The sequence below is a fragment of the Diabrotica virgifera genome, chromosome 4 (genome assembly GCF_917563875.1).
Source record: "Diabrotica virgifera virgifera chromosome 4, PGI_DIABVI_V3a".
In the NCBI taxonomy this organism is placed as follows: Eukaryota; Metazoa; Arthropoda; class Insecta; order Coleoptera; family Chrysomelidae; genus Diabrotica; species Diabrotica virgifera.
Window position 1 is genome coordinate 253495161 of NC_065446.1, and position 24756 is coordinate 253519916.

Sequence of the window (24756 nt, forward strand, 5' to 3'; positions counted from 1 at the left end):
ATTAAATTATTTGACAAAAAAAGAAGTAGAAGGACACCCTGTATAAATAATTATGTAAATGTTTACATTACTGAATAGAGAATTGAAGAACATTTCAAATGAGCTACCACACGACCCCTATTCTCATTTAAAAAAATCATCGATTACGTCATCACGCCCATACGGATGACGTCACTAGTATACCATATATGCCACAATATCATAACTTAAAAATAAAAATCGACCTGTTTCGGGATTTTTCTTTAAAGTCGCCGGTTTACGAAATAACGAATTTATGTCTTTCATTTGCACCATACTGTCGGTGGAAAATAGTGTCGCGCACGCTTGATTAGCAATTAAAAAACAAAGGAGTTTTGAATATTGTATTGCAAAATACTCTTCGGGATTTCATTGATCGATGTTTAAAGAATATCAACCTATCTTGGCAACATTAAAATTTTCAGTTTTTCACATAGTTTTTGAGGGTTAAAAATGGCAGATTTCGCAATTTTTCAATTTTTAATCGCTTATATGTCAAAAACTATCATTTTTAGAGAAAAGTCACTAAAAACCTTTTCTGTTTGGAATGATCCAAAAAACCTAAAAAAACTTTTTTCGATGCAAAAAAGATTATTTTAGGAAAAAAACAAAAAAAAAACGTTTAAAAATTTTTTGACCACCTTTTGGTCCTGGTAACATGCAAATTTGTTAAAAGGAGTCCTTTTTGAGTAAGATTGTGCAAAAAATCCGAATTAGAATATTTTTCCCAGCGGATGCGCAGTGGCTTTCTGGACTAAAAGTAACTTTTTTGAGTTTCATAGAAACAAATCTACTTAAATATCTTCAAATTCCAAATTTTTGGGCACATCATTCTCAATAGCCATAATTGAGGGAAATGCTAGTTTTCTTTTTTGAAAATGACCGTTCGCCTGTTGCATTTGTAATCATTAGCGTAAGATAAATCGTAAAAGCTACTTACAAACTTGGAAATTTCGATTCGAATTTGTTCTCATAAATAACCCAAAAAGACTATGTACCAGGAATAAATTATTTTCACTACAAGTCCTGAAGATGCACTATAAAATATTTGAACTGCAGTAATTCATCTTAGATTTCAGGTTCAATATCATCAAAATAGTTTTCATGTAGTTTTGAAGCACACCTCTTTATTTGAGTATCACTCAGTTTTGGAAAAACACACAAAACATCAAATACTGAGTTCGCTGACTACAACTCAATAATTAGCTTATCCAACTCAATACGCTGTACGCGTATTGAGTTGACGCGTATTGAGTTGGATACGCTGAGTTGAGTACGCTGCCAACTGACGACTCAACTCAATAATTAGCTTATCCAAAATTGGTAGATTCGTTTCAACCTGTAACTTTTCTCCACCCTGTAGAAAAACTTTATTGGAATTAGCGTCATCAAAATGTAGTTTGCTTGCTCTTTTTTGTTTACTCTCGTCGGAACATTCAGAGTATTGTAGATCGCAGGCTTTCTGCTCGTAGTAAGCAAAATTATCTCTTTGGTACTTTCAAAATTCCAAAAGTGAATTTAGAAGCTGAATTGTAGTTTAAAGTTCAATATCGTCTCTCTATAATGATTTACTGAGAGCGTTAATGAGTTTTAAAATTGTTGCCCAAAACTCATTTATTATGAGTTGTGTGAGTTGTGCAATGTTTCTGTTTTGGTATTTCTTTCAACAAATGTTGCCCCATGAACTGTTTCAGCTTTCTGATTAGGGTCTTCAGCAATAGCACGAAGAACATATTTGAAGGCGTTGTAACCTTTAGACAAAATTCTTGTTGCATTAGCCCTTGTTTCTGTTGAATGTTTCTGTTTTGGCATTTCTTTCAACAAACACAGCCTCATGAACTGTTTCAGCTTTCTGATTAGGGTCTTCAGCAATAGCACGAAGAACAGATTGGAAGGCGTTGTAACCTTTAGACAAAAGTCTTGTTGCATCAGCCCTTGCAGTCCATCTAGTGCTGCTTGTTCTTTTAAGGACAAGGTTTAGATCGTGGCGAATGGGATCGCTTAGAGGAGTTTCATTTAAGCATTTGATCGTAGCTTCCCAACAGTGGGTAAGGCCGAAAAAAAGTTGTACACGGACTGAACAAATCCAAAATAAGATATTGCTTCACCGCAACTTTTAGCAGCACTTACTCCAAATAAAGCGGGTGTGTGGCACAAGAAATATGTAAATTGCAAGTTTGTTAATCTTAGAAAAATGAGCCTGGAGACCATTGTATTTGGCTGACATGTAGCGAAAGGCATGAGTAATGAAAGAGAGTGTAGCGAAGGGGCGCTGACTCATTTGTTGCTGTTGCTCTTACTACTTTTCTAAGAAACCGTGCAGAGTGCAGACTTACAGGCAGTACCTACTGTTTCTTCTACCAAACGGCATTCATTAGCGACTTATTCTAACAACATAGGCATTATGTGAACAAACGTATGCATTGTACTTAATGTAATTTTATACGTCCACCATCACTTTTATGGTATTGCGCGATATTTGAATTTTTCAACATAATATAATTTTTATTTAAATCTAATTATTATTTTTTTTTCATTTTGGGCCCTGCGAGGCCCCCTTTGGGGCCGAGGCCCCTAGGCAACTGCCTACTTTGCCTAATGGTTAATCCGGCACTGGTCTGGGGTATTTCGGGGGAGTATGGAATTATGTTGGTGCTGAAAAAAGATTAGAATGATTAAATAAAGTCAGCAATCATATTGCCTCATCCTCATACCAATTAAAACATGTGAACGGTAAGTAATCTTCTAAAATAGTAGTCTGCAGAAGAGACTGTGATAGTACAGTCATCCCAAAAATCTGCAAAGGTGATTCAATAAAAATCTTCTTCTTATTTAGGTGCCGTGTCTGTATTCAGACGTTGGCCGTCATCATGTTTACAATTTCTTGAAATCTCTCTCTATCGGCTGCTGCGCGAAATAATTCTTCTACTGTGCAGCCACACCATTGTCTAATATTACGCAGCCATGAAAGTTTCTTTCGACCAATCCATCTCTTTCCCTCCACTTTTCCTTGTATTATAAGGCGAAGCAGATGGTATTTAGATCCTCTAATTATATGGCCGAAGTATTCTGTTTTTCTTCTCTTTATGATGCTTATGAGCAGACGTTCTGAATTCAACATTTGAAGAACATCTTCATTGGAAGTGTGCGAAACCCACGATATCTTTAGGATTCGTCGATAGCACCACAATTCGAATGCTTCTATTTTGTTTAGCATTGTGGTTTTTAACGTCCATGTCTCACAACCATACAATAGGATAGACCACACATAACATTTCAGCACCTTCTTTCGAATATTCATCGACAGGTTTCTGTTATATAAAACTGTTTCCAGGTCATAAAAGCCTTCCGTGATATTTCGATCCTAGTTATTATCTCTTCATCAGAGTCACAATTTACATTTAACCAGCTGCCAAGGTACTTGAAATGGTTTACCCGTTCTAACTCCTCTCCATCAAGAGAAAGCTGACCTTGATATATATTAATCTTTCCAACTGCCATCCACTTTGTTTTTGAAATGTTGATTTTAAGGCCTCTCCGATAGCTTGCTTCACTGACTAGATTTAGTAGTGTCTGAAGATCTTGTAAATTTTCAGCAAGAATGGCTGTATCGTCAGCGTATCTAATATTGTTGATTACTTCTCCGCCTAGCCTTACTCCCTCTTGTCTGTAATCCAAAGCCTCCCTAAAGATTTCTTCAGAGTACAGATTAAAAAGGGTGGGTGATAAAACACAACCTTGTCGTACTCCACGTTTTATCGGCAGTTTTTCAGTACGACTGTCTCCAATTTAGATAGAGGCTATTTGATTGTAATATAAGTATTTCAGCAGTCTTATATCGTAGTGGTCAAGTCCTGCTGCCTGCAGGCAATCGAAAAGTGTATTATGTTGTACTCGGTCGAATGCCTTCTCGAAGTCGATGAAACAAACATAAACGTTCTTTCGGAATTCACAACTTTTTTGTAATAGAACGCGCATACAAAATAGTGCTTCTCTAGTTCCTAGACCATTTCTAAATCCAAATTGCTTATTACCCATTCTAGTTTCGCACAGAAGGAATACTCGGTTTTGTATAATACGTAAAAGTATCTTAAGTGTGTGACTCATCAAACTGATTAGTCTAAAATCGCTGCATTGTGGGCCTGCTTTTCTTTGGTAATGTTATAAACAGTGACTCCAACCAATCATCTGGTATTTTTCCTTCGTTGTAAATTTTGTTAAAGAAAGTATTCAAGTAGGTAATGTTTTCCTCATCTAAAAGTTTAAGTAGCTCAACAGGGATTTGATCTGGTCCAGGTGCTTTATTGTTTTTGGCTTGTTGTATTGCTTTTAAGACTTCTGACTTCAGTATACTGGGACCTCTGTCTAATTGGTTGGCACAGGTAGTATTTGGAGTATTTTCTCGAGAAGCATCGTCAAAAAGGTCACTGATGTGTCTCTCCCATTCTTTGCACTGTTGTTCGTGATCACAAATTTTTCCGTCTGCAGTTTTAAGTACGTGAGCATTTTTCTGTTTTCTAATTCCGGAGGTATATTTAAGTTTCTTGTGGAGGTTGAAACTGTCATGCTTTTTTGGAGGTCTTCAATTTCTTTACATGAATTCTCGAGCCAGGATTCTTTGGCCTGTTTAATTTTTCTTTTTATGAGTTTGTTGATTTCACGGTATTTGATAATATTTCTATTTTTGTATTTTCGTCGAACTTCCATCAGGTGAGAATTTCTTGGTTCATCCACTCATTTTTTGCCAACATTGTTTGCCAACGTGTTTTTAAAGATTCTCTTACGTCCTCTAAAATCGAGTTTTGAATATCGTACCAACATTCGTTAATAGTTCTGTTTTCGTTTGATACATTTGATATTCTGTGCATTTTACTATTTATCTGCTGTGATATGTGTTCGCGCGTTTGGGTGTTTTTAAGGGGGTCGAGGTATATCTTACTAGGCTTAGTTAGCTTTGTTAGTTTCTTTAATTTAATTTGTATTTTGGAGCAGAGTAAATTATGATTTGAGTTTATGTCGGCGCCAGGGTAAGTTTTTACTTCTTTAATATTGTTCCGAAATCGATGGTTTATTAGGATGTAGTCTATTTGATTCCGTACTATTCTACCTTGATGTCTATCTTGAGGGAATTTCCACGTCTAGAGACGCCTTTCTGGAAGTTGAAACCAGGTATTTGTAATTGCGAAGTCATTTTCTTGGCAGAATTCTATTAAACGCTCACCTCTTTGATTTCTCTCTCCCAAGCCAAACTTTCCGGTGATGTTTTGTGTCATCTTTTGCCCAACTTTAGCGTTAAAGTCTCCCATAATTAAATAAATAAAAATACCTGCACCAAAACCTATCACCCTGAAACTTTAAATTATTATCTTACAATATTATTTTTATTCAGACTTTGAATAACAGCTTGACAAACAAATGAAACTGTACACTAATTAAATAATTTAAAAAATAAAACAATTCGACTCTCAACTAAATATGTCTACAGTAGTGGGATTTGGAGAATGTGGTCCCTCTGTGGGACTACTGGATGGTACTACTGTCTCCGGTGGGTTTAAACAACATCTGTTGTCGCCAATGAGGTTTCTGCTTCTTGGACAAAATGGTGGGTATTTATTATGAAGACAGTAGGATCCTGTAGCTCTAAAAATAAGACAGGTATTAATACGAAGATATGCATAATTAAAAGAGAACCAAATATTTTTAATTTTACTATTATTATTTAACGGTCTGCATTACTGCATTTAATTCTTCTTTGGAAAAGAAAGGGAAAGAAAAGGAAGGAAACGAAAAGAAAAGGAAAGAGGAGGAAACAAAAGATATGAAAAGGAAAGAAAAGAAAAGGAATAGCGTTTGACGAAGACTCAAATTAATTTTTATAGTTTTTTACTTAATAAACAGTCGCGAAGAATCTTCTTCTGCTTTACGTATCATCTCCGTGACGAAGATTAGCAATCATCATGGCTATTCTGCTCTTGATTCGGCTGTCCTGAATAGCTCAATTGATTTGCATCGCTACTATTCCCTCAAGTTACGCAGCTATGACAATCTTGTCCTTCTTGTACTTCTCTTGGATCTTCCCTTGTATAATCAATTGAAGTACGTTGTATCTCTCAGCACGCATGACAAGGCCCAGGTATTGCAGCTTTTGAGCCAGGTATTGCGTGTTTTGATGGCTTCCATTATTTCCATTCTTTTGTTAATTATTCTCATGACTTCGTTGTTTGTTACATACTCGGCTCATGATATCTTCAAGATTCTTCTGTATATCCACAGTTCGAATGGTTCTAACTTCTTATTAACCTCCACGTTAAGGGTCCACGCTTTCATTCCGCAGAGAAAAGTCGAGAAGATGATATGTCAAGCAAAGTCAATATCAATTGATTTGATATACTTTTAATGAAACGTCACAAACAAGGGTATGTATGAGCGATATACAGGGTGTCAGTAAATAAGTATAAAAAACTTTAAGGGGTAATTCTACCTGAAAAAATAATGACAGTTTGCTCTATAAACGTATGTCCGCAAATGCTTCGTTTCCAAGATACGGGGTGTTAATTTTTTTTTGCGAATTTTTTTATTGCTCTAAGACCGTTTGAGCTATGAAAATTAAATTTTGTGGGTTTTAAGAGGTTGTTATTGCGCATTTTTTATATACAAATAACAATTTTGTATTCATCATTGGCGTGCCTACGGGTATTGGTCTGATTTTTTTTAAAGATAAAAATAGTACGCCACTGAGATATTTCAAATTAAAAATTATTTTTGTATTCCACGTTTAATTTATGATAAAGAACCTTTTTGTCTTTTTTTTATATTGTGCACCGTTTTTATGCAAAAAAATAAAACATATTCGCGCGTATTTTTCATTTCGTAATACATTATAAAGAACTCTCCAATATAATAATACCAAACTAGAACACTAACAGAAAATATTTCTAAAAAGATTTTAACTTTGTGCAAGGCTACAACAAATGTTAAAAATTACCTCCTTTAAAGGTGACAGAGTAATTTTATATTCACCATTGGCGCGCGTACGGGTAATGGCCCGAATTTTTTAAAGAAAAAAATAGTACGCCACTGAGATATGTCAAATTAAAAATCATTTTTGAATTCCTCGTTCAATTTGCGACAAAAAATTGTTTTTGTCTTTTTTTCATATGATGCGCCGTTTTTATGTAAAAAAATAAAATATCTTAACGTTTACAAAGTATTTGAAATAAGTTTCTATTATGCATATGAAATCTACCTCGAATAATTTGTAAGCGTTAAGATGTTTTATTTTTTTGTATAAAAACGGCGCCGCATATGAAAAAAAGACAAGAATTATTTTTTGTCGTAAATTGAACGAGAAATTCAAAAATGATTTTTAATTTGACGTTTCTCAGTGGCATACTATTTTTTTTTTCTGTAAAAAATTCAGACCATTACCTTTACGGGCGCTAATGGTGAATATAAAATTATTCTGTAACCTTTAAAGGAGATAATTTTGAACATTTGTTGTAGCTTTGCACATAGTTAAAATATTTTTAGTAATATTTTCTGTTATTGTTCTACTTTGGTATTATTATATTGGAGAGTTCTTGATAATGTATTAAGAAATGAAAAATCCGCTCGAAGATGTTTTATTTTTTCGCATAAAAAACAGTGCACCATAGGAAAAAAACAAGAAAGGTTCTTTTTCATAAATTAAACGTGGAATACAAAAATAATTTTTAATTTGAAATATCTCAGTGGCGTACCATTTTTTCCTTAAAAAATTTAGACTATTACCCGTAGGCGCGCTAATGATGAATATAAAATTGTTATTTGTTTGCCAAAAAAATGCGCAATAACTACCTCTTGAAACCCACTAAATTTAATTTTCATATTTCAAAAAATTTCAGCACCCTGTATCTCGGAAACAAAACATTTGCGGACATACGTTTATAGGGCAAACTGCCATTATTTTTAAAACCTTTTTATATACCTACTTGGCTTGGTTGGTGTCACGGACTCCGCAAATTTTGTAATTCATTTTAAAAATAGTTCTAGGCTATCTAGACACCTGAAATTTTCAGGATAGGTTAGAACTAGCTAACAATGCAATATTTAACTGCTATTATACAGGGTGATTAATTATTAGTGGGGTGAAGCCCCGTAGATCCGTTATAGTAATGTATAGCGATAAAACTTAATAACAGAAATTGTAGCGAACTTTGAGCTTCACATTACAAAATTAGTTAGAATGTTACAGGGTGTTCGATAACATAGTGGCAGATCAAACTTATGTTTTTTTAAATGGAACACCCTATATTTTATTATATATTCGATATTTTCGTAACTTTTCGATTACAAAAACATAAAGGTTTGGTATGTTATACGGGGTATTTACAAAGTTATAACCAATTTTATATGAAAATCGTAACAAGTTTAACTACCTGTATAAATAAAAGCAAGCACAAGGTCAATAGTTTTTTGACGTCATATTTTTTTATTTATTGTCAAAATTTTTTTAAATGTTTGTTTTGCTAATTTTCTTTATATTGAATACAGGGTGAGTCAAAACGCAAGTACATTATTTTCTCAGTAATTTTAATTTACCCTGTATTTTATATCATTATCGAAAAGTACCATTGCCATACTATAATTTTTGTATAACATTCCCTATGTGTAAATTTATTAGTTTTCGAGATATTTTCATTTTTCAGAGCAAAATTATTAATAATTACGGGTCTAAAACTTTCCAAATTTTAAGTAAGCCATGACTGAATAATTAAATTTAATTAAATTAAAAACTTACAATTTACGATTACTGATTATCAATCTGTAAAAAAAGTTGGCTACAATTTTTGTTATTAACTTTTATTACTATCTATTACTTATCTTATAACGGATCTACAAAGCTTTACTGACCAATCACACTGAATGGATAAATCGATTTTTTTTTAATTTCAAACTATTTTAAAAATGTGACTAATGCAATGATATTTTAAAGTACGGTAATAAATCGATATCTACAAATTGATGATGCCTCAGTGGCATTAGACTGCAGATCGAGAGGTCCCCAGTTGGAACTCGGCTGTTGCTTATCTTTTCTTAATTGTTTTAATAAATAATTAAAACTTTATATACTTAAAATTATATATACCATTTTAAACAGAGGTATTTTAAAAAATTCTATTTTAAACTAGTGTAATATTGGAATTATAATTATAAATAACAGTTAATACACTTATAAAAATTCATATTTTATAAGTTAATTATTCTTTCCAAATATGTTGTGTCCTACATAATATGTACATGTACAATAACAAAACCGTGATATTATAAAAAGAGTACTTTTTCTACTATATGTCATATTATGTATAAGTTTTTAGTTTGTGAAAACTGTCATTATAGATAGCAGTGCGTGAAGGATTTAAAGTGTGCGTGAAGTAACAATGTATTTTAAATGGGTTTTACTTTTTCGCACTGTTTTTAACTTTCGCGTTGTCATGGTGACAATCCTTAACTTTCGCTTTGTCATGGTGATGACAATATGAGCAATGAATTACAACAAAAGTTTTGACAGTTTTGTGGTTCGAAAGTAGTTAGAATTTTTAAATGTCAAAGTTCTAAAAATTGTAGAATAGAAATGAATTCCAGTGACGAAGAGTTACAGCTTTTTATTTGTTTATCGTAGATAAAATATTGTATGAAATTGTGCGTGAAGTACTTATTGCGAACTTACGCGATTTATAGCACTCGCTTCGTTGTCGCTCGTGCTCTAAAAATCGCGTGCGTTCGCAAAAAGCATACTTCACGAACTGTTTCATAAATAACTATTATCTACTCTGTCATATTATGTATAAGTTATTAGTTTGTGAAAACTGTCATTATATATAGCAGTGCGTGAAGAGTTTAAAGTGTGCGTGAAGTAACAATGTATTTAAATGGGATTTACTTTTTCGCATACTTTCAATGGGTTTTTTGGCAGACTTTCGTATAATCAAATATCCTTAACTTTCGCGTTGTCATTGTGATGACAATATTATGAGCAATGACTTACAACAAAATTTTTGACAGTTTTGTGATTTGAAAGTAGTTAGGATTTTTAAATGTCAAAGTTCTAATAATTGTAGAATAGAAATTAATTCCAGTGACGAAGAGTTACAGTTTTTATCCCAGGCAACCAAGTGACGTCAATAACGTCTGGGAAACGTCAGCTTTTGGTTAAATATATACACGTGTTTGAACATTACGTCGTATAAACGTCTTTTGTAGGTGATTTTAAATACGTAAGATTAATGACGTTAAAATACGTTTAAAAATACGTTTTCATTTCAGACAGCCCAAGTCTGACGTCACAAAAATGGGAGGAGCTTAACGGGTTAATGCTTATAATGTGTATATTGACGTTTATAAGCTTAAATTGTCATAAGAAATTTTTCATTTATTGTTTACATGCTTTGTGTGGTAAAAAAATGACTTTTCATTTAGATATTTAGTTGAAGCAACATGTTAATTAAGAGATTTTTATTGGTTTTTCTCAAGTGAGTAGTGTGTTAGTTTAATGCAATAGTTCTTTTTGAAAACGGTTTGAGGTTATGTGTTTTGTTTTGGTGAATATTTTCTGTTAATGAACTAATAATTATTATGTGTTATCGAGTTTAATTAAATCAATTTGTTAATAAATTATTTATCAGTTTTAGTTTTGACACAGTAAGTATACCTTAGCCTATAAGCTAAATTTAAAACAGTGAAATGAAAAATTGCAATACCAAGAATACCCATACGAATAATTATTATTGTGTATTTTTAAAAACATAAAATGAAAAATAATCTTAAAAAATGATATAAAAACTACGTTTTTATATCACCTATTTAAAACGTGATAAAATTGACGTCAGTTATGGTGGGACATATTCAAGTGACTTTCGACGTCGAAAAAACGTGACAAACTGACGTGGTTTGGTGATAATTATGACGTATTTTCAACGTTTTGTAAACGTTATTTGGTTGCCTGGGATATTTGTTTATCGTAGATAAAATATTGTTTGAAACTGTGCGTGGAGTACTTTTTGCGAACTTACGCGATTTATAGCACTCGCTCCGTTGTAGCGCGTGCTCTAAATATCGCGTGCGTTCGCAAAAAGCATACTTCACGAACTGTTTCATAAATAACTATTTTTATTAGAGTGTAATTTTTGGAATTTTAAGCATTTTATCGTTAAATTATTTTATATTCTTTCCTATTAAAAAGGTTTTATTATAAAAAGTTCTTTTTTATAAAAGTGTAATTATTTCATGTAGAATTATCCCTTAAAGTTTTTCATACTTATTTACTAACACCCTGTATATAATTCTAGCACTATTCCAATCTTTGAAAATGCCAACCGGAGTATCATTGTTCTTATATTATTAATTATTAACAATCATATTAATATTGTACTTACGAAAGTGGTGTTCCATGCCCCATTTCCACTGGAATTCCAACTCTGAGGCCGGGTCTTGGACCTGAAGGACATCTTCTCGAGCATGGTTCGGCCTTTTTGACCATTTCTGGGAATAAACTCTCGGCCATATAACAAATCGCCCAGACGTGACTGCACAATTGAATGTCAACTAGAAAAATAAAGAACACAATTTAGATTGAGAGTGTACATAATACGTGTTTCCCACTGCACTCTTAAGGAAACTATTAGATAAGAGAAGGTGATCCAAAAGAATCAATCAAAATTGAGATAAGAATTAAGTAATCCATGCTCAAAAACCAATTGAATTCAAAAATCAAGTGTAAGCATAGATGTGTGTTTTATTAATTATAGTAAAGCATTCGACTGGGTCAGATCAGATGGGCCCACATGTTGAAATACCTGGAAGAAATGGGTGTGCTCCAAAACACCTAGTGACATTGCTAGTAGACCTATACGTAGAAAACTCAGTAAAAGTTGGCAGCAGAAGAATTAACAACTAAGATATGCAGATGATACAACGCTTTTGGCTAAATCCTTAGAAGAATTGACGGAGCTGTTCTTCTTCTTCTTCTTCGTCTAGACATTCACGTCCACATCTGAACATAAGCCTCTTCAAGTCTTCCTTTCCATTGTTTTTTCTCATAGGAGGTCTGCCTCTGGGTCTTTTGTGTTGGTGTGGTCTCCAGGTTAGAATTGTTCTGTGCCATTTGTTTAGAACGCTCCTAGCTACATGTCCAGCATGTTCCCATTTCAATTTTAATGATTTTTGTACCAAATCGGTGACTTTGGTTTTCTGTGTTAACACGGAGCTGTTAAAACGAATTTAATGAATGAGTTTGGAAGCAGCGTCTATAAATAAATCAAAAACAAAGATTATGATCATAAATAGAAGAAATAACAACCAGCTAGATATTGTCAGAATTAATAACATCGAAGTGGTAAATAAATTTGTGTAACTAGGCACCCTCATAACCAATTCCGGAGGATGCAGCAAATAATGACAAAGCTGACCAAAGTATGGAAAAGCCACAACATCACCATGGATACAAAGAGAAGGATTGTAAAACCAACAATGGTCTTCTCCATTTTTCTTTATGGATCTGAATGCTGGCCTTTGAAGGAAGTTGATGAACGCACTTTAGACACATGAAATGTTTTGCTGGCGAAGAATGTTGCGAATATCCTGGACCGTAAGAAGAACCAACGAGTCTGTTCTTAGACAACTGCAAGTTACAAGTGAAACATTGGGACCGAAAAAATGACCGCTTACTTTGGTCATGTGGTGCGTGGAGATGGTCTGGAGAAGCTGATATTGCAGAATATGGTGACAGTGGCGCACTCAGAATTTTCCTCTAGTGGGGTTGGCTTGGGCGGGGTTCGGACAAATAATCCCTGGCAAAAAACCCCCACAAATTATCCCTGGACAAAAAATCCCCAGACAAAAAATCCCCGGACAAATAATCCCCGGGCAAAAAATCCCCACAAAAAATCCGGGACAAATAATCCCCACAAATTTTTTTCGACAAAATATCTGCACAAAAAATCCCCATGAAATATTTGCTACCGAATAGTTCTCTAAAAGTTTTCCCGTAATCGCAATCGACTCACATGTTTTTCAGCCTCAGTGCATAAGAGTTATAGCAATGGCCATGAAACCGCTTTTCGGCACGACAATAATGATTAGTAATTAAGATTAAGCATGAATTATTGTAATTTCGATTACCAAATTTCGAATTTCAATTACATGCCGAAAACTTCAAATTTTACATGACAAACGAGTGTGAGTTTTTTCGAAAATCGTGGAAGATATGGGGAATGAGCTAAGGCTGTGGGAACCATGTTGTAATTATTCGCTTAAATATTTTGCTCACTCTGCCTTGAATAACTAAGTTCAAAACATTGCCTATTATCTGTGTGCATCCATGAAAAGTTTTTGCGCTATTAAGAATGTTTAGCTTTGTTATGAAAACGCAGAACACAGGTTTTTGACATAACTTTTGAAAGCTTTTGAAGCAGGTTTCTGAAATGTTGTTTACAGTGAATTGGAACTGATGAATCCCCATTGTTGTTTAAGCTGGCCTTAGAATATGCTATGCGAAAAATATATCCAAAAATCAAACCAGACATAGCTGCTCGGGGAGAGGCTAGATGGGAGAAAGTCTGTAGGACGGCCTAGAAAAAGGTGGAAAGATGCAGTCAGAGAAGAATCTGGAGAAAATGGGAGTGAGACAATGGGAAATAGTGAAACAGGACTGACAAACATGGAAGGCAATAGTAAACCACTCGCAAAGACACTCGAAGAGTTATAACGCCATTGATGATGATAATGACTAAATATTTTTGACGTTAAATTTACAAAAAGGAACAGGTTTTTTTTGCATTACAATCAAGATTATCGTTTTCAGGACCAGCAGTTATCATCACGAATAGGCAATGTTTTGAACATAGTTATTCAAAGCAAAATGAGTAACAGATTTAAGCGAATAATTACAACAGGGTTCCCACAGCCTTAGCGCATACCCCATATCTTCCACGATTTTTGAAAAAACACACTCGTTTGTCGTGTAAAATTTGAAGTTTTCGGCATGAAATTGAAATTTTAAATTTGGTAATCGAAATTACAATTCATGCTTAATCTTAATTGCTAATCATTATTTTCGTGCCGAAAAGCGGTTTCATGGCAATTGCTATAGCTCTCACACACTGAGGCTGAAAAACATTTGAGTCGATTGCATTCACGGGAAAATTTTTCGGCAATAAATATTTCTTGGGGATTTTTTGTCCGGGATGTTTTTGTGGGAATATTTTGTCCAACAAATTTGTGAGGATTATTTGTCCGAGATTGTTGTCTAGGGATTATTTTCCCGAGAATTTTTTGTCCAGGGATAATTTGTAGAGATTTTTTGTCCGGGATTATTTGTCCGGGGATTATTTGTCCTAGCTTCGCTTGGGCACCGAAATTTTTTTGTATTGTTTCTGAAAGACAAGTTACATTTTCCTACTATTCTTTTTATTTGTTTATATGCCCTGGGAGGAGTTTTAACCCCCAAAACCCGCCCCTGGGTGCGCCACTGAGATGGTGCAAGGAGCGAGAGCCCGGGGAATATCAGCAACAAGGTATATAGACCACATTACAAAAGAGGTCGGAGCTCCACTAAGCCTTTGCTTCAGAGCTGCAGAGGATAGAGGAAGATGGAGACAGTTTAAGATAAATTAATAAAAATTTAAAGTGGTATACGATGTACGAATCGGAATACCGACTAGGAAGAAGAAGTCCATGCTCATGAAACATGACACCGGAGGGACCAGTCAAACGGTAAATTTTAAAATTTTAAAATACTCACTATCAGCATTTTCGCAATATGGTTGTACTCTCCCACCGTTAATACAAAAATCCACATGTCCACCCCTTCCTCCACCTCCGTAGTGTCCAGCGTTGGTGTGAAGAACATGAACTGCCAGAGCATTTCCACTGGATAGTCTGGAGCCTGGAGGGATGAATGGTTTGGCTGGATCCAGAGCTACGATTCTATGAATACGGAAATTGACGTAGCGAGAAATCAATCCACAGACGTGAGAACCTACAGGGAAGTAAAAATTGATTAGTCAATTATCAGTTTTCGTTACCTACATCATCATCATCATTCTCTTTGCCTTATCCCTATGCGGGGTCGGCTTCCCTAATTGCATTTCTCCACACAATTCTATCTTGGGCCATATCAATGTTAATCCCCTTTACCAACATATCCTGCCTTATCGTCTCCCCCCACGTCTTCTTTGGTCTTCCTCTCCTACTCCTTACAGGAATCTGCACTTCAGCAATTCTTCGTATTGGGTGATTAGCGATTAGTGATAGTTTTCGTTACCTACATAATATACAAACCTAATGAGTGTCCCACGCAAGTCAATCGATCTGTTGGAAGACCAGCGGTTCTCAAAGACGTCAGCAGTTCTCCAGTACACTTCGCCACAGTCTTCATGTTGTTTACACCGGCTCTGTAACAAGGAGGAGGGCCGAGTCTTCCCCAATCTACTATCCAGACGTTGTAACTGCCGTTTCTGATATATGCTATAACATTTACATAATGCAGAATATTTATGAGTAGAGTACTAGTACAAATAAAAAATAAAATTAGTAAATTGCATAAGATGCCGCCAGGAAATAGCTTCGGAACAATATTAAATAAAAAAATATTATTAGCATTATGTATTAGAAAGATTAAATCAGAAAGATATTTTAGAATATAACACTATTGGTCTATTATATTCTAATAATTTCTCAGTAACTTGATTTATGACGAATACTGCATTTGAACATGATCTTGCCTTACATCTGGACCCCTATTAACACGCTCTGATGTAATCATCATCATCATAGTCATTAACATCTTAGTAGATGTGTTGTGGTTCATAATTGGGCTTCAGCAGCTCGGACAGTTTGATTGATAATATTTCTCCACTGGTCGCGGTCATCAGTTACATGTATTGCCTCAGTATACTGTTTGTTGAGAAGCTTTTTAGTAATGTCCGCCCATCGATGTGGAGATCTTCCGCGTTGGCGTTGAGTCTGAGGCCTTCCTTGGACCACCAACCGCTCCATTTTGTGATCACTTCGATGGATATGACCAAAGAACTTTAAAATTCTAGAGTAAACGGTACTGGAGAGACGCTGATCCGGTTTAATTTCATCCAGAACCGAGATATTTGTACGGCGAGCCGTCCATGGAATTCGAAGCAGGCGTCTCCATGTCCACATTTCAAAGGCGTCTATACGTCGTCTATCTGATTCTTTGACTGTCCATGTCTCGCGTGCATAGTAAAATATGGAAAAGACCAGAGTTGAAACGACTCTCTTTTTGTTTGTCATAGTAATGTGACGATCACGCCAGACCCCGTTTAGTTCACTCATTGCTGCTCTTGCTAGTTGAATGCGTCTTCTAATTTCGGGTTCACAACTGCCTGTGTTGTTAACTAGAGCTCCAAGATATATCATAGATGAGACTACCTCTGATGTAATACAGGCCATAAAATCATCGAAAATGGCATAGTAGCTGGTCTTGATAAAATTTCAATGGAAATACAAGCTTACAATGATAGCAATGTTTTATAGTGATATATGGCCCTTGTAGAGACAGCGTGACAAACGAATGGAGTAATGGAGGCGCAGACACAATAACAAGCTAGAGTCTCTCTTCGGATTCGGAAAGGAAAATCTAGTCAGAAGAAAGATCTAGAGAATCTAGAGAAATACCAGATGGAGAAGATCTGTAAGACGGCCTAGAAAAAGGTGAAAAGAAGCAGTCAGAGAAGATCTGGAGAAAATGGGAGTGAAACAATAGGAAATAGTGGCACAGGACCGACAAACATGGAAGGCAATAGTAAAAGCAGCAAAGACTCACGAAGAGTTGTAATGCCGTTGATGATAATGATGAATTTTTTAGAGGCTATAACTTCATGTTTCAATACCATTTATACCAGGGGACACCTACCTAATTGTTGGTCGAATTGATTATTCATAGCTCTATCTAAATAGACAACAGCAAAAACCTGCGCTCTTTATAAAACCATCAGTTTGTTGAAACCATTTATTGGAAATTTATCTAACGATAATACATGGCTGTATATATAATAAGTGACAGGAATACTTAAGTGACACACAGTGTAGTTTCCGTAACGGGTTTGAAACCAGAAGATCATTGTTTGGGAAGAACATAATTGCTCAAAGATGTAGGATGTAGTCATAGATCCGTATTTTGATTTGATTATTTGATTATGTTAAGCACTCTATATTGATCGAAGATCGAAGTTCTAAGAGACATCATTGGCTAGATGGCCGAAACGTTCGCATAATGGCAAAGTATTGAATTCAAACAGGCATCAGTTTTAGTAGATAGTATTTAGTAGACACATGATCTTAATATTAAGAGAGAAGTAAGGCAGGTCTGCATCTTGTTGCCCTTGTTTTTTAACTTTTACACCGAGAGAATTTTCACAAATGCAGTTTCCGTAAAAACAAGAAGAAATAATTGTGAACAGAGAAGTCGTCAATAACTTGTGATATGCGAACGACACACTACTACGGTGGTAACCGAAGTTCTGAAATTATATACATAACACATGAATAAGAAGGAAAAAAAGATTTTTCAGTACGAAAATCTTGTAGTCCAACTGCTTATTCTCTAGTTTATTCTTTCTTACCAATTTATAGTACAATCTTTGGATCTAATTACGTTGGAAACGTCTTATATTGATTTGAAATCATCACGATCACAAGTCACAATATTGACATAGGTCTACATATTCGATTTCTTTGACCTCAATTTAATCTATGGACGTAGGTGGGTATTCCAATAATGTAATCATTAAATCTACTTTTTTTGCTTTTATAGATAAATCCTTTCACTTTCGCATCTCATTATTGCAGGTTTATTTATGTAATTAATAATCTCGTTCGGTGTTTCTTCAAGTAATGTTAGCGTCGTTAGCGGAACTTAGTATCTCAGTAGGTAACGAGTTCGATCTTAGTTTTACTTCCTATTTTATCGATTATACAAATACTAAGTAAGATTTTAGATACTCTAGATATAATTAGAAGAGAAGTCACAATATCTAAGCAAATAACAATTAGAAGTCAAAATGAAAATTGAATTAGACCAAAATATATCAAATGTAATAAGATCAAACAGGGAATCGAAAATACCTAGGTATAGTCGGTTCGCTAAACTCAGACACAATTGGCTAGTGATTTTATTTAGTAAGTAATTTTGCTAATTTGGTAAAATTGGCAAAAAAAAAGAATTACTAAATAGTTACCTAATAATTACTAAATACAGTAGAACCCCGCAAATCCGAACTAATTGGGGGAGAGCCGGTTCGGATTCCGAAAAGTTCGTATTATCCAAAAGTTAGCCTGGAAAGCATGGATGAATAGTGCACTTTTTAAGGAATGGTTTGAAAAACAATTTGTTCCATCCGTTTCGATATTCAATAAGGAAGTGGCAAAGCTGTTTTCCTACCACCAAATATGACCACCTTATTGCAACCCATGGACCAGGGTATTCTGCAGTTTATAAAACTGTACTATAGAAAAAACTTGGTACGGACTGTATTAGAAGGCGATGAAAGCCGTCTACTACTGACAACCTTAAAAAAATCACCGTAAAAGATCTCATTTATTGAGTAGCTGAGGCCTGGGACAACAGTCCTTAAGACTTTAATTACAGAATCATGGAAGACGTTGTGGCCATCTTTTTACAATTTGAAGAAGCTCCATTACAAGATGATCTAGAAGTCGTAACACAACTTCCAAGATGTGAAAACAAAGAAGAAAGTGCAATTCCAAAATGTATTGAAGCTGACAACAATGGGCACCAATAACTTACGGATGAGGACATTGTAGACTTTGGTTCAACCTTAAGGCAGCCCTAATGAAGAAGGAGAAAGCGAGAAAAAAGTTTTTCTGCCAGATCGAGTGTCACACGCAGTTCCCACTAAAGCTCTGGATATGGCTCTACGTTACGTGGAGCAGATCTCTGCTGCGTTACCGGTTGAGGTAATGTTTATGCGGAAATGGTTTAACATCGCTGCGTTAACTCGCTACACCTCCATGGATGCGTCAGACGAAAGTTACCGACTTCTTAAAGAATACGCCTTATTAATCCTACATTGTTAAATTTTCTGGTTTTACTATGTATAATAAACATGTTTTTAAGTTTTTGTCTTGAATTTTTAAATTTTTTTAACTTTCCGTGGGTTCGGATTTGCCGAAAGTTCGGATTAGTGGGGTTCGGATTTGCGGGGTTCTACTGTAGTTAGTAATTTTGCCAATTTTGGCAAAATTGGCCAAAAAAAAAATACCTAGGTACTAAAATCACTAGTCAGTTGTATGTGAGTTTAGCGAACCGACCATATGTGCAAATGCCAACTGAAAGCAAGTTATTGAAAAAAGAAGGACAGGAATGGCAGAATGACGATGACTCACGACATTCTGCGCATATGAACATCAGAAGAAATCATAATAATAAACTAAAAGTAAAGATTATTTAGATTTGATTGCAGAATAAGTAATCTACTATGTGCTTATACGTATTTCGAATTCAACTTATTCTCATCAGCGCATCTGTGTAGAAGCATTGAACTAGAATAAAATCTTTTCATCCTTTCGGTGTAATTATTAAAATAATTACAAAATATGCAACTGCGGTACCATCTATGAATCGAAAGTCAAAATAATAAAGATTAGAAAAAATACCGTCAAATTATCAGAAAAATATAAAAAATAATAAAGGAGGCAAAGGCTAGGAGAAAAATACAGGAAAGTGAAAATGCTTGATGAGAAATAAGACCAATACAACATACATAAGCAAATTAGACAAATGACAACCAAAAAAGGAGGCGACCACTGCTATTAGTGGATAACGGGAGTTTTATCACAAATAATAACGAAGAATATCAGGCCCGCCTATTACAATAGATCAAATCAAAAAGCTATTTAATCTTCTGTAATAAAACTGCGCTATCATGCATTTCCAAACAGACTATACCTAAGTATCTAAATAAAACACAAAAAGATCCCATTAATGATACAAAAATTGTCTCCACGTGAACTAATTGTAATATGCGAAAATTACTGAGTCTTGTCGAATAAAAGGAATAAAGAATTTCTTACCATCTCTAAGAACCACCATTGGTAGCTCATTATCTCCACCAGCGTATCCGTGGATCAGCATGATGTCTTCCTTTAGAGGATCCCAAATGCTTTGCCTCAACCAGTCAGTTTGCGTGTAGTCCACTACAGCTTTCTGTCCTTTGGTGTACAAAATGTACGAAACGTCCTTATCTGGACACTGAGAATTGGCCGGACGGTAGACGCAATCCTGCAAGGTGAGATTGCTGCTGACGAAGTTGTGTAAGAAGAGAGCATCCTTCACTGGGTTGTTTGGTAACGTAAATTGGCATAGAGCATTTGCTTAAAAATAAAATTTCGTTAAAATTGGCAAGGCCTTTGTTTGTTTAATAAAAATTGCGTACAGCTAAGTTTAAAGGCACGTATCCACTATGTTCGCGAACAACTTTCGCTCTGCGCTCCTGCAACTGCTCCAATGGATACGGCATTCGCTCCTCTACATATAAACCGCCACCGACCGGAGCGTGCACCATTGCTCGGTCCGGGAATGTATCATTATATGGAGCAGTTACAGGAGCGCGAACATAGTGGATGAGTACCTAAGAGCTTTCCGAAACTGCAGCTAAACTCGAATTTATATTTATAGCGAATGAAAAGAGATGGTACGGCAATTAATATAAATGCAGAGGATTTGAACCACGTAATATTTGTCAATAACGTCGTCTTAAAAATAATATCTAATAGAATTGATAAAGCTACAAACATTCTCAAAACAATCTACGAAGTATCAAACAAATTTCACAACACACTTGCAGAAAAAAATCGAGGAAATGAAGTTACAACGTATGGAAAATCATATTATACACAAAGAGAATAAGAATTTTGGACAGCTTGTATGTTAGTACACCCTATGTAGCCTACAGCTGAATCTTATGTTTGTGCGTCACAGTGTTGCCATACTTTTTTCTTTATTTCTTTCATAATTTCAATCAATGTACCACGTATGTTTACCACGAGGATAAAGCTACGGGTCCCGAAATCGCATGCTTCTACGCATAAGTAAAGAAGACAAGCTAATAAGTGGCTTACCAAGAATACTAGAGAGGTGGGATTTAAGGAACTGCTAATCCAGAGGAAAATACCAATGAAATACAATCGCAAACTCAAACTGGACGGGGGCAAAACAACAATGAGGTCGAAATAAACGAACTATCAGATCAGGAAATAATCAAACAGATGAAGAATAACAAGAGTCCAGGAGAACATAGAGTCAAAGTAGAGTCAAAGTTCGAATAGAGAAAGCAAGAACAAACTTCAATAAAATGAGAAAGGTACTTTGTGCAAGATAACTGAAATTAGACTTAAGAGTTAGGCTGGCAAGGTGTTATATTTTCTCGACTCTGCTTTACGGGATAGAAGCATGGACACTTAACGCGTCGACTACTAAAAAGTTGGAAACATTTGAACTGTGGGTGTATAGAAGAATCCTGAAGATATCATGGACCGAGCATGTAACAAACAACGAAGTCATGAGAAGAGTAAACAAAAGAATGGAAATATTGGAAACCATCTCAATACACGAAAGCTGCAATACCTGGGGCATGTTATACGTAATGAGAGATACAACATACTTCAATTAAATATACAGGGGAAAATCCAGGGCAAGAGAAGTGTAGGAAGAAGAAGAATCTCATGGTTGCGTAACCTGAGGGAATGGTACGGATGCACATCAACCGAATTATTCAGAGCAGCAGTATCTAAGATCAGAATAGCCATGATGATTGCCAACCTCCGTCACGGAGATGGCACGTAAAGAAGAAGGAAAACATAATATCACAGCCGAAATATTAAAAGAATGTGGACAGCTATTACTCAAACGATTAAACAACTCAATAAAACAAAGTTAGAAAAATGAGAAACTGCCACGCCACAAGGCTAAACAAGTACATAATACATCCATATGCCCGATCCACAAAACGGGGGATAAAAGCCTACGTCAAAATTATAAAAAAATTGCTCAATTAGATGTAGAACTAAGCTGTTGGCTTTATTAATAAGAAACTGACTAACAAAGTATGGAACTGAATATAATAGGTGAATGTCAGGTAGGGTTTAGAAGATGCAGATGAGCAAAATCTAATATCCAGGGTTAAAAAAAAATAATTTACAAAACGAGAGTACAACCTTCGGTTATATATGGCAGCAAAACTTAGTTGTTAAGTCCAAAAAATATACAGCAATTAAAAGGGTGAGAAAAAAATATTACGCAATATATAGGGAGGATCAAATAACAAGACTACATATGGACAAGAAGACAAATAAAGAAGTAATTGAACCCTACAATAAATCAATCAAAACAGAAGTGAAAGATCAAGTGAATAGAGCAAACAGAGCCGCAGGTTTCCTGAATGACACAATATGGAGAAATAAAAATATCGGAAAAGAAATGAAAGGCAGAATTTACAAAATAGCCATCAGACCAATAATGACATACGCGTCAGAAGCACGACCCGACACAGAGAGGACAAAAAGATTGCTCGAAACAGCGGAGATGAAAACCCTTCGAAAAATCGATGGTAGGACTCTATGGGACAGAGCTAGAAGTGCAGATATACGACGGAGATGCAAGGTGGATAACATTAATAACTGGGTAAAAAATAGAAGAATAAAATGGAATGACCGCACATAAGCCGAATGACAACAAACAGAGTAGTCAGGACAGCGAGAGACGGTTCCCCAATAGGAAGACGATCAGTGGGAAGACCACGAAAACGATGGAATGACAACTTACTAGAAGCACATTGAAAAAACAGAAGAGTCATGTCTATACAAAAAGAAGAAGAAGAAGAATAATTCCAACATAATACAAAAAGTAAAAGCTATGGCTAAAAACACAAAGAGCACGTTGGATTAACAAGAGAGATGGACGGAAATCGCAGAAGTGGAAGACCAAAAAAGAAGTGGTTAAAAGAGATTATAAAACCGATGTAGAAAACTAAGAATACCGAACTGAGAGAAAAAGACGAAAAATAGAAATGAGTGGAAAAAAATAGTAAAGGTAATAGAAGCCAACGCTGAAGTATAATTTTTTCGCCAAAAAAAAGAAACACACCAACAAAAATATATGATTTTTTAAAAATATTTAATCGTAATATTTTTTTAAATTAGTTCTACATGACTACAATAAAAATATACTACCTTATTAAATAAGATTACTTACAAATAAAAGAGAAAAACAATAATCCACCAGCTACTTTCAAACACATATTTATTTCAACACTGTTCCGGAATTACTGTTTACATTCAAGAATTTCTTGCGAATAATAACTCTTGTGATTTTAATACCCCGTGTGCCATGCATCGTATATTATGGTTACGGTAAAAAATCGTGCCGGAAGAAAGTTTTGAGTTGTGGTTGTGGCGAAGAAATGACAAACATCGAGGCTGTTTCTGCAATTGACCAATTTTTTTTATCCGAAATTGGGTTTTTGGAATACAACATATTTTTTAGCCGAATTTGGTTTTAAAAATAGCAATTTTTAAAATTTTTTGTTTGTTTAATAATTACTATTACTACAAAGTTTGTTAATTACCTACAACATTAACAATAAGAGGATATAATAAACATGAGAGAGACCAGTCCAGTATGCAGTATACTTTCTCTATGTAATATATTATTATTCCTACTTAAGTTAATTTTGATACAGTAAAAACTGTTTTAGCTCTGGAAATAAGATTACCTACTCTGGGGAAACTGTGACAAATCCATGTCTCTGATTTTTTTTCAATTATTATAGGCCTATATAAAGAAAACTTATACGTTTTCTGTAGATATTTCGGCGCCTTTTTTTAATTATTATCAATTTTGTGTCAAAAATGTCATTTTTTCGATTTTTTTTATTACTTATTTTGGAAAAAGTGAGGCAACAGGTTCTCGCGCTATATCTCGCAAACAAGAAACTAAATTTTATAATACGTTATTTGTAGCAAATTAAATGGTCTACAACTTTATTCCTATTACTTTTTTTTAGTAAAATGGAAAATAAAAATGTTATAAAAAATATCTAAAAATTTTTGATCATTGCAATATCATAGAGGGTTTTGCAACAAATAATCTCTACTACAAATTCGTTTAATTTAATTAATTGATCTGCATTTTACAGCGCCCCGAAGTTGACCGGGTTCTTGAATACCTACTCATAAAGGTGCATACTAACTAGAGCATTTTCTTCTGAAACGTGCCAAACGAACCGAACAAGTCCAGTGCGGACAAACAAGTAAATGCTCAAGTTGTTCGAGGTGTTCGTTCTATTCGCTATGTTCTGCTCATTTTATTTAGCATCAACATCAACGAACAAATGATCTTTTGATCGAACTTTTGATCTTTCAACGGTTACCGACACTCCTCCGAAAATTATCGGCTCGTTAGGTTCGGCAAAATTTGTCTCGCGAACACGTGCTGACTAGAGCAATTTGTTACAGCCCGCTCTGCTAGTTCAGTTCATTCGAAGAAAAATGCTCAAGTCAGTACGCACCTTAAGAATACGATAAAACTGAACCATTAGGCTAAGTTTTCTATTATCTATTTTTTTTATTCATACCAGTTGAAATCAATTTAGCATTTTCTTAAGATTCCTATGTTTTTTATTAATTTATTATCGACCCTTCTCCCCCCAC

The 24756-nt window shown here is 34.9% G+C and overlaps 1 protein-coding gene across 1 annotated transcript; it reads right to left on the reverse strand.

Moving 5' to 3' along the window:
* Positions 1 to 5377: 5377 nt before the first annotated feature.
* On the reverse strand, positions 5378 to 23462 carry LOC114342840 (phospholipase A1 member A-like). The gene is made up of 6 exons (XM_050648899.1): positions 23300 to 23462; positions 20122 to 20421; positions 15337 to 15522; positions 14798 to 15034; positions 11433 to 11601; positions 5378 to 5658 (listed from the first exon to the last, which is right to left on the reverse strand). The coding sequence occupies exons 1-6, from the start codon at positions 23343 to 23345 to the stop codon at positions 5484 to 5486; spliced, it is 1113 nt and encodes a 370-aa protein (XP_050504856.1). The 5' UTR covers positions 23346 to 23462; the 3' UTR covers positions 5378 to 5483.
* Positions 23463 to 24756: the final 1294 nt, after the last annotated feature.